Genomic DNA, 11,177 nt, shown 5'->3' with positions numbered 1-11,177 from the left:
CAACCCATCACTTTCCCTTCCCGTCTCGCTCCGGATCCCACCACTCCCCAGACCCGGCAAGCGCCGGCCCGGCCACCGCCATGAAGCGCGCGCGCAGCTCCGAGGGATTCCTCGGCGTGAGCCGGCTGCGCGCGCGCCGGGGCCGGGGTGCGCCGCTCCTCGCCGCGGCGGCGTTCGCCTACCTACTGTTCGTGTCCGTCAAGCTCGGTGGCCTCGGCGGCGCGGGCGAGCCGCTGCGGCGTCGGCAGGTCAAGGAGCCGCCTGCCCGCGCGAGGGGCGGTACGAGCGGCGGGGGCGTGTCTGGGTACGGCCGCATCACCGGCGAGATCCTCCGGCGGCAGGAGGCCGTCGGGGAGCGGCGGAAGCGGTGGGGCCGGCTGGGGAACTCCACGGAGCTGGAGCGCGTGGCGGCCGAGGCGTGGGCGCTCGGGGCCGCCGCGTGGGAGGAGGCCTCCGCGTTCGCCGGCGACGTCGACTCCATCGCCTCACGCGAAGACGGGGAGGGCGCGGCCAAGTGCCCCGGCTCGCTCGCGCTCGGCGCCGGGGTGACCGCGGCGTTCCTGCCGTGCGGGCTGGCGGCCGGGTCCGCGGTGACGGTGGTGGGGACGGCGCGCGCGGCGCGGCCCGAGTACGTCGAGGCGCTAGAGCGGAGCGGCGCGGGCAACGGGACGGTGCTGGTGGCGCAGTTCGCGGTGGAGCTGCGCGGCCTGCGCGCCGCCGACGGCGAGGAGCCGCCTAGGATACTCCACCTCAACCCGCGGCTGCGCGGCGACTGGAGCGGCCGCCCCGTGCTGGAGATGAACACCTGCTTCCGAATGCCAGGGCAGGGCGCAGCGCTGCGACGGCACCCCTTCGAGAGACGATGACCTGGGTAAGAGGCGCGCCCCAACAGTTGTTTGTTTCGAAATTTGAACTAAAATGCAAGTAGCAAACTTTGCATGCTTATTAATTGGACAATGCAAGCTCCCTGTTCTTGGGAAATTGTTGGTTTCAGCCAGCCTTATTTAATCAGTCAATAAGCCAACAGTGTTTTCCTCTTACAATAAACCAGCATCAGTCCGTTCAAACCAGCCCAGAAACCAACCATCGAACACGCCGTTGATGTTTTGAATAATTTTGTCCAGAACCTTGTTAATTCTTCACCAGTTTAGAGCATCTCTAAGAGACTCTATACCCTTCCTAAATGTTAGGAATAGAGATTTTGATGAAAAACTACATCCAACAGTTTCTCTAAATGGTTATCCAAATATAGTCTTCTTTATTCTGGATTTTTCGCTAGCCAAAAATAGAAGACGAGAATGACTGTCTAGAGTGCGCACGAGATATAGAAAAACTGTTGGAGAGTGAAAAGATATAGAAAGCGATTTTTATGCAAATGACTCTTCAAAAGATGATTTAGAGAGTGGGATTTAGAAAGGCTCTGAAGATGCTCTTAGCCATGCGTAGTGGCCATGTGTTGCTTGCATTGCTGCTCGTGTCTGTTGCTACCTTATGGCTGCCACCTTTAGTCCTTTGTACCTATTCTTGCAGATTGTTAACTTTGCAGTCGATGGATTTAGAAAATGTGCGAAATGGGAGCGGCAGGACATGGTTGAGTCGAAAGAAACAAAGACAAGCTCATGGTTCAACAGATTTATCGGGCGAGCAAAGAAACCAGAAATGACATGGCCATTCCCATTTTCAGAGGGGAAGATGTTTGTTCTCACTATCCAAGCTGGCGTTGAAGGATATGATATTAATGTGGGAGGCCGCCATGTTGCCTCATTTCCTTATAGGATGGTAAATTTTAGTTCCCTTGCCAAAGAATACATTCCATTGTAGAGATATTTCGAAGGTCTGGCAAAGAAATCACTGGGTGCTTATTTTTCTATTGCCAATATTTGTCAGGGATTCACTCTCGAAGATACATCAGGTTTAGCCATAACAGGGGGCATAGATGTTCACTCTGTATATGCAACAGCGCTTCCAAAGGCCCATCCTAGTTTTTCTCTCCATCAAGTCTTGGAAATGTCTGAAAGGTGGAAGGCTCGCCCTGTCCCAGAGGAACCAATTCATCTTTTCATTGGCATCCTCTCTGCTACAAACCATTTCGCTGAGCGCATGGCTATTAGGAAAACTTGGATGCAGTTTCCGGCTATCCAATTGAGGAATGCAGTTGCTCGGTTCTTTGTTGCGCTGGTACGATAAGTTCTCATGATTTCCCAACGGTCCAATCAATAACAGTATTGTTATGAGTTTGTACGTGTTTCCTTCTGTAGAGCCACAGAAAGGAGATAAACGCAGCACTATGAAGAAGGAAGCAGAATATTTTGGAGACATAGTCATTCTGCCATTTATCGACCGGTATGAGCTGGTGGTTCTGAAAACAGTTGCGATATGTCAATACGGGGTTAGTCATGCTACATTCGCATTAAATGTCTATTTCCAATGTATCATCCAACATTGACAAATGCTGATTGGTGAGAGCCATTTGTTTATGTGTAGGGGCAAAATGTCACTGCAGATTACATCATGAAGTGTGATGATGACACCTTTGTGCGGCTGGATATAGTATTGCAACAGATCACTACCTACAACAGAACCTTACCTCTGTATCTGGGCAACCTGAACCTCTTGCACAGGCCTCAAAGAAGCGGCAAATGGACCGTCACCTACGAGGTACCTTAATGTCAGCATAAGCGTCACATGTTTGCAATTTTAACATGCATATGTTTGCTCACTCGAAGCGTGCGCCTGCAGGAATGGCCTGAAGCGGCGTATCCCCCGTACGCCAATGGACCTGGCTACGTTATCTCGGCCGACATCGCGAGAGATATAGCATCCCGGCATACAAATCACTCCCTGCGGGTGAGGTTCACTCTTTTAACTGCAATGCGTTTACCTATTGCCCACTGTGCCTTCCGCTAACACCTCCTGACGGCCATCTTCTGTGCTGCTCGCAGCTGTTCAAGATGGAGGATGTGAGCATGGGCATGTGGGTGGAGGACTACAACGCGAGCGCCCCCGTGCAGTACGTCCACAGCTGGAGGTTCTGCCAGTTCGGCTGCGTGGACAACTACTTCACGGCGCACTACCAGTCTCCTAGCCAGATGATGTGCCTCTGGGAGAAACTGTCAGCAAGGCACGCTAGCTGCTGTAACTACAGATAACAGCATGAGAGGCTGCAGGGGGAAATGGTGGCCTAGGTGTGACATCCTTCCGTCACAGGGTTGTGTACAACAGGGGAGAGGTGGACCAAGGCTCATGATCTCTGTTCCATTCGCCTGGGTTCAGTTCCATACAACCATCTGCTCGACGACTAACGCCAGAAGCCGTCATCTCGATCTCGACATCACAATGTTCCTTGGTTCTTTATACATTGAAGGTATACCAGATAAGTGTGTGATCAACTGCTGCTTCATCTTCAGTTCTTCACTGAGGTGAATGCAGACATGAGGAGAGGAGAGGAGAGGAGAGGAGAGGAGGAGTGGGTGGGAATTCACATTGGCTGCTTGTACAGGCGCCGGCCCATTTGTAGAACTTCAAATCTGTGCCCACTGATTTGGTGGACTGTTTGAAATGGAATGGAAATCTGTGCCCACTGATTGTATGCAGACCTGTGTGTTCTACCTGTACACTCCTTGTGCAAGTCGGTGGCGTATTTGACATCCAGGTTAGTACATGGACACGGACTCCTTGTTGGAGTCGCCGCACCGCCTGCTGGACCGGTGGGGTCTCCAGTCTCCACGGCAAGAAAACGCCGTGTGGGTCCGGTGGTTTTGCCAAGACCTCCCTCCGTTACAAACCTGAAGGCAAGAAAAGCGAAACTTCGGGGGTTCCAGATCCTTCCTTTCCCTCTCTCGCCTGCTCGCTACCCAACCGACCGCCGCCGCCGCCGCGCCCTCACCGCCGGCGTTCTCGCCGCCAGCGACGGACGGGACACACCGCGCAGGGGCCCAGCCCCGCTTCCCACTCGAACGTCTTCGCCGCCCTCGCCGGGGAGGCGTCGCCCCAGTCCCCGCCACCGCGCTCTACTGGCACTGGATTGGCGCGGAGACCTACCCCGGCCTCGAGATCGTCGGTGAGTTCCCCAAGCTTGCCCCGGTGTCCGGTGCCTCCTCTCTGCTGCGACAGCGACGAATTGAATTGAACCCTAACCTTCGTGGTGCTGCTGCCCTACTAACGCATTCCACCCACCTCCATAGTTCGATTAGACTCACGCAGGGTCAATTTAGCTGCCTGCAGTACATCCTGCCGCGCAGGGTCATTTTAGCTGCCTGCAGTATCCTGGCTTGCCGCACGGGTGTTTCAGTGGGCTGTTTCTGGACCAATTGAGCTCATGCGCTTCAACTGAGAGCTTGTAGCGATGCTTCCTGGTTGTCAACCATTGGTATCTAATGCTTAGGTTCTGCTGGTAGCATCCTGGATGTCAACCATTGGTTACAAGGCTGGGTTCTGCTGGTTATAGTTATGATTGCAGTCTTAGAAGTTTTGGCGTCGCGAATAGGCCCGTTGTTTCCTGGCCATCAGTGTCATAGGGCTGGAGGGGCTGGGGGGCTACAACCCCCTAAGCTAATGTAGCTTCCATTGAAAAAAAATCAAATTCAATCAAACTATGATAAAACTTGCACTATTGGTCCCCTTTAATAACAAAAAAACATTTATGTAGGCATGTTGTCTTGTTATCCTACGAATAATGTCAGAAGCATCTTGTATGGAATTAGTATGGTGCCATGCTGGCCTGCCCTCTCTAGTGCTCTGTTTTGCCAATTGTGGATTTGTGGCACTTGGCAGTATTTGCCCTTTACCACTAGTAACTGTACATGAGGTTGATTGATTGTCTGATTGGGCGGTCTTGGGCCTAGTGCTTGCTCAATTTTTCTGTGAAATGCCTCTAGAATGATTGGGATACATGGATAGTAATGCTTACGGAGACCTGTTGCTAGGATTTGTCCGCTTGAAGCTTTTCTCAACTCATTTTTTGCATTCTAACTGCTGTACTTCACATGCCCTGGGTAACCCCGTATTGTCCCAAAGGAAAAATGAAAAAACTAGAGCAGAATGATATCCTATTCTCAGTATTATGTTAACTGAGCAATTATCAAGCTGCTATCTGGTCATGTCATGACATCAGTTATTGTTGCTGATGGGCCTAAGTCAAACTTTTGCACTGATTAGGTCACTGCTTTGATCTACTAGCTGTTATATCACACAAGGTTTCTGTCTGCTGACATGTACATGCTATGTAGCCTTTGTTTGGTTCCTCTTTTACTCTGGTTTTGCTATATCAGTCTTGCTCTGTTCAAATAACACACAAACTAAAACGAGAAATAGAAAATGCTAACCTGGACTGAATTCTTCACTTGGTATGCTCCATTTATAACATCTGAATCATCCTTACCTTGTTACTCTTTGGAACCAATTAAAGTTTTTTTTTTTCAAAAATAATGTTTGATTTGCTAAAATCACAGTACTTTACACATGACAATTGTCATGTAATTCCATAGTATTTCAAATAAGAGAGGGAAAACCTATTCATTACTTTTGATGGTGACACCATATGTGGTTATGCATTGTCTATCGACATTTGCATGGTTATGGGATTTAACATGTCTGTGTGGTATGTAGATATGTAGTAGTGTATATCATGTTTGTTCATTGCAGAACCAGTTTGCTTTACCTTTACACATTTGTTGTTACATTCTTTCCTAATTGAATTTCAGGTGAAGATGCTCTTTGCATAGCTCAAGCTCCAATCTGATGGATTCTGATGACAAGAAGTTTGGAAACGGTAGGGTTTGGATTAAAACTCATCTAAAAGAATGAAATGGATCGTGGGTCCTTAAACAATTTCTGCATTCTTATCTAAGCCCACGAACTCTCAAATCGATCATCTGGATCCTTCAACTTTTCAAGTGGTTCATTTTATGTTCACTCTAGGTCCAATCATGGACTTGAATTTACACTTTGAATGAATCACTTGAAAAGTTAAAGGACCTAGATGATTACTTTGAGAGTTCATGGACCCAGATGGGAATATGTGGAAAGTTTAGGGATGCACGGTTCATTGCACCCTATATATGTATTTGGTGGACAAACAATTTTCAGAAATGAAATTGTTAATATGGGTGGTTATCTTTTGTTGGGGTCCTGATTCCTGATCTCCAGGTGCATAAACTACATGCTAAGTGATAAGTCCTCACCTAGCATAGGTTGCCTCCAAGTTACCATTACCAGTATTATGCCAGCCAAGTAGCAACAACAACAACAACAACATAGCCTTTCAGTCCAAGCAAGTTGGGGTAGGCTAGAGTTGAAACCCACCAAGAGCCCCAAGTCACGGTTCAGGCACTTCAATAGCTGCTTTCCAAGTACTCATATTCAAACATAGATCTCTAGGTATATCCCAAGCTTTCAAATCTCTTTTTATTGCCTCCCCCCATGTCAATTTCGGTCTTCCTCTACCTCTCCTCATATTATTAGCTTGGCTTAGGACTCCACAATGCACTGGTGCCTCTGGAGGTCTTCTTTGGACATGGCCAAACCACCCCAACCGATGTTGGACAAGCTTTTCTTCAATTGGTGCTACCTCTAGGCGATCACGTATATCATCGTTCCGAACTCGGTCCATTCTTGTGTGACCGCAAATCTATGCCAGCCAAGTAGCACTATCTGGAATTTTGATTGTGTTGCTGGTATTATCAACCAGAATGGTTGGTTAATGGTTAGTGCTGGAAAGGTACAAAAATGATTTTGTTTTATGGAAGCAGGTAATTATTATTTGTGATCCCTATGTTTCCCACTTCCCCTTATGACAATTATTCAGTATGCAAATCTGAAATGCTAAATCCTAATTCATGTGGGCACAAAGCAACAGACTGATATTAATATCACAGCTTGCTTGATTATGAGTTATCCTCATTAGCTTGCAAGAAATTAGTAATAATTATATGCTTAGAATTTTAAATACAAACTTTTGGTGCTGATTCTTTTGCCAGCTTATGCCAGTATGTCGTGTAGCTAGCTGTTTACTGCAGTTCTTTTAACAATGGGCAAAAATTCATCTGCTTTGACTTATTCATAGTTCACAATGCGTTAGTTGGACAGTTAGTATTTTGTGACATGGTGCACAAAGCTGCTTTATGTGCTGCATACTGCATCTAATGTCTATTGTAAGCTAGATTAAATTTTGCTTCATAGATATATTGGTGCATCTATCTTTTCTGAAACCTATTCGTCGGCTATGTGGTTGTTTGATAATATCATCTCTGTATTTCAGGGCCAAGGGAGCTCACTGGTGCTGTTGATTTGATCAGCCACTACAAACTGCTGCCACACCATGATTTCTTTTGCAAGAAACCTTTGCCACTGGCAATATCAGATACACATTATCTTCACAATGTTGTGGGAGACACTGAAATTCGCAAAGGAGAAGGAATGGAGTTAGATCAACTTGTTCAGAATGCATATATGAGGGATAAACCTGCTTATATTCAGCCCTTTGATATGGAAACACTGGGGCAAGCGTTCCAACTTCGAGAAACAGCTCCTGTGGATTTGCCCTCTGTAAGATCCTTTCTAGCATCTCACTTCTCTTATGGCATTATTAGATTTGCTCATTTTACTGTTTACAACATGTACCATATCAACAGACTGAAAAGGGTATACCGACTATTTCGGGTAAACCAAAAAGTGAGTCCAAGGACAAAGAGAAGAAGCATAAAAAGCACAAAGACAGAGACAGGGACAAAGACAAGGAACATAAGAAGCACAAACATCGGCATAAGGATCGGAGTAAGGACAAAGATAAAGACAAAGACAAGGATAAGAAAAAAGATAAAAGTGGTCATCATGATTCTGATTCAAAGAAACATCATGAAAAGGTTGGTCCATTTTCTGTATGTTCAAAACTCTGAATAGCTTCATTTCAAACCATATACCTTTTGATGGGCAATGCTAACAATTTGTATCAGAAGAGGAAGCATGAGGGAACAGAAGATTCAGCGGATGTGCATAAGCACAAGAAGAGTAAGGTAGCACACTGCTATTATTTCCTTGCTGATACAGTAGCTTTCATAGAGAGAATTTGTCGCTTTGTTGTTAACGTGGCCGATCAACTTATGGCAGCACAAGAGCTCCAAAACTGATGAGACGGGGAATGGACTTAGTTAACACTTCCTAAGTTCTTGCTTCAATCCTTGTAATTTGCTGTTAAAAGGAGACTGATGGTTCAAACCCTGTGCAGAATAGTGGTACGTGCTTCTTTACTTCCCTACTATTGGATTCAATTTGTTTTTCATGTAACTTTTTTTAGATTCTGTTGTTCAGTGATCTGGCTTGCATAGCTTGTCTTAATTTGGGTGGTTTCTGTTTATTGATGCAAATGTTTCAGTTAGAGGTGCATTGTCAACATGTTTTAAGCCATGTTAAGAGGCATCCCTATGAGGCTATGACCTAACAATAGTCTCATCTGATTTTTAGCTCCATCTCAGATTCTATGTGGACACTTAAACTGTTCAATTTTTCCTTTGTACTCGTTCTAAAATGGTAGTAATAATAATAGTTATATGTTCCTTTGATGGTTGTCTGTAGTGATACAATGTTGATGAACTTGTTAGCCTGTCTTATAGCATGGTGTGACTTTATGTAGACCACAACGCATAACAATTGATATGGAGCATAACAGTATATTTCTGAAAATACTATTGTGCTCTGTGCCTGTTTATGCACCACAGAGAAACATGTCAAACTCAAGTCTTAATAATTGACACTTTTACAAAACAATCAATAACTCAGTGTGTTCTGAACGATATGCTAATTTTTATGTTTGTTTGGATGGTGCAGGGTGTCATGAGTTGGAGGTCTTGATAAGAACATGACAGTATTTTTGCAGAGTCCATTTTGAGGAAAATTGAATTTGTTAACATAGGACTAATCCTTTGAACTGTGCAACTTTCTGTTCCTCCCTGAAGAATTGGTTGTAGGAGCGATTGAAAGGATATGCAATGAGATTGTTTCGATTGCAGGGCTAGCTCACTTATTGATACTAGGTTTGTTATTGAACACGTAGCATGAGTACCCCGAGTAGCTGTGGATGGTTATACAGTTTGTGGTCTAGAGATGATGTTGAGGGCAGGGAATTAGAAATAATTTCGTGTTCCCACCGTACCGAGCTTGATTCATAGAGTAGGATGATTTGCTGTTTATCCAGTAGCTAAATTAAATGTTGGTAATCATTTGCAAGTTTATTTTCCATGGTAACTGTGCTTCCTTGTGCCAATAACCGGAGTTGATCTACATGGAATGATTTGGGGGGTCAATGTCCTGATGGCTTGTCTGATAAGTCATGATTGAAAGTACTGATGGCTGTTTTGTCGTGAGAGAAAAATACTGTTCATTGGTTGAAAAAGTACGGTTTATAAACCAAGCGAACAGGATGCAAATTAGCATAATGCTTATTGAACCATGATGAAGATTTTGTTATTACAAAGTATGGTTATTGGTTCGTGATGTGACCTTTTTTGCGTGATTTGTGCCAGACGTTTAATCATTTTAGCTGCTTGCTGCTAGGTCAACCACATAGCAAGAAAGTTCTAAAAAAGCTTCCTTGCTCTCTCTCTCTATATATATCGGCCTCGTTCGGCTTACCCCATATTCGGCTTGTTCGGCTTGTTTTTTCAGCCGGAATAGTGTTTTTCTCTCACAACAATTCAGCCAGAACAGTGTTTTTCAGCCAGTTTCAGTCAAGATTCAGACCAGCGAACGGGGCCATCGTCGCGCGCCACCTGACCCGGTCGCGGAAGCGCCACACGACGACGATGTCAAGGTAGATAGGTCGTGCTTGACGGCGACAGGCGACGTAGTCGACCGAGCGCCGCCGGCCGGTGGCGGCGGTATAGTTGTGTCCCGCAAGGCCGATGGGCCGTCGCCCGTCGGACGGACAACGGAGGCAGGTGCCCCGGCCGGAAGGGGTTATAGGCACTAGGCAGCCTGCGCATCTTGTGAGTTGGTGTCCGACATTTGATCGCACTTCCAAAAAAAAAAAAAAAAGTGGAGCGAACTCTAAATAAAAACTACAAGCTTGACCAAACAGGAAAAGACATATACGTGCATTGTCATGGCACAAACTATATATCAAAATAATGAGAAAATAATTTTAATATGATACCTTTAATTTAAATAAAAAAATAAATTATCTTAGCACACTATATTAAAAATAATGAGAAAATAGTTTTGATATGATACCTTTAATTTTTGAAAAAATCAATGTTGTTGTCGATGTTTTACCACCGATAGCCTGCCACGGGGGTACCCGGGACAGTTTGTTCGGGCTTCAGCGTATGCAGAACTCGACGGTAAACGCAAGAGACAGTCGATTTATCCTGGTTCGGGCCCTCGACCGTGATCGAGTAATAGCCCTACATTACGTTGGATTGATTGTAAAGTGTTGTCTCTCACTCTCTTCTGCTCCCTGCCCATCTAAGGAGCCCTGCCCTCCTTTATATAGTCAGGAGACCAGAGTCCTAGTCGGTTTACAATGTAGAGTCATAGTAGGATTACAGGGTAGTATTACTACTAGGATTACATTAGAGGAATCCTAATCAAACTAGATCTCCTCTCTTCCTTGCGGTGTATCCCGTGGGTCCCACATCGACAAGCCCCCGAGCACTTCATGGTTGAACTCCGAAAGCCTTGTTTTGTTCCTTCAGGTCTTGCCGAGCAGGAACAAGCGTCGCCCAAGTGCTTTCTTGAGTGAAACCATGTAGCGCTTCTTGGGATCTTCGAGTGGTGTGTGCTTTTTTTTAAAGAAAAAGTACTCCCATCTTGGTGTAGCCCCCGAGCCTCTTGCTATTTGGAACAAGGAGCTGGAGGGTCTTGTCTTGAAATTGCTCTGATTCTTCGTCGAAGGGCTCCCGAGCATATACCCGGGTTCTTTATCAAAAAGAACTCGGATATAGATCGGTCCGGGTTCTTTTTGTCATGAGGCCTTGAAGTGGTCTGTCTTGAAGAAGTCTTCTTGGTGACGTGCGCTTTTTCGAAGAAAAAAGTACACTCACTGAGTATAGCCCCTGAGCCTCTTGCTATTTGAAACAAAAAGTTGGAGGGTCTTGAATCTTATGTTGTTTGAAAACTCCTGTCTTAAAGAAGTCTTCTGAGTGATGTGCGCTTTTTAAAAGAAAAAGTGCACTCACTGAGTG

At 45.9% G+C, this 11,177-nt stretch overlaps 1 protein-coding gene and 1 pseudogene across 2 annotated transcripts; both read left to right on the top strand.

Moving 5' to 3' along the window:
• On the top strand, positions 1-3,589 carry LOC136504168 (hydroxyproline O-galactosyltransferase GALT2-like; annotated as a pseudogene).
• Positions 3,590-3,689: 100 nt separating this feature from the next.
• On the top strand, positions 3,690-9,356 carry LOC136504617 (mediator of RNA polymerase II transcription subunit 19a-like). Of its 2 annotated transcripts, XM_066499575.1 has the most exons (7): positions 3,690-4,060; positions 5,703-5,770; positions 7,259-7,545; positions 7,632-7,862; positions 7,953-8,012; positions 8,107-8,231; positions 8,824-9,353. In XM_066499575.1, exons 2-6 carry the CDS (start codon positions 5,740-5,742, stop codon positions 8,149-8,151), a joined length of 654 nt encoding a protein of 217 aa, XP_066355672.1. In that variant the 5' UTR covers positions 3,690-4,060; positions 5,703-5,739; the 3' UTR covers positions 8,152-8,231; positions 8,824-9,353. The 2 variants fall into 2 exon arrangements, with proteins under 2 accessions (XP_066355672.1, XP_066355673.1); XM_066499576.1 differs by lacking the exons at positions 3,690-4,060; positions 5,703-5,770 and adding an exon at positions 5,834-6,749 and having other exon boundaries at positions 8,824-9,356.
• Positions 9,357-11,177: the final 1,821 nt, after the last annotated feature.

Source organism: Miscanthus floridulus, chromosome 14, assembly GCF_019320115.1.
Source record: "Miscanthus floridulus cultivar M001 chromosome 14, ASM1932011v1, whole genome shotgun sequence".
Lineage (NCBI taxonomy): Eukaryota > Viridiplantae > Streptophyta > Magnoliopsida > Poales > Poaceae > Miscanthus > Miscanthus floridulus.
The sequence above is the reverse complement of the archived record's forward strand: the minus strand, read 5'-3'. Positions and strand labels throughout refer to the sequence as shown.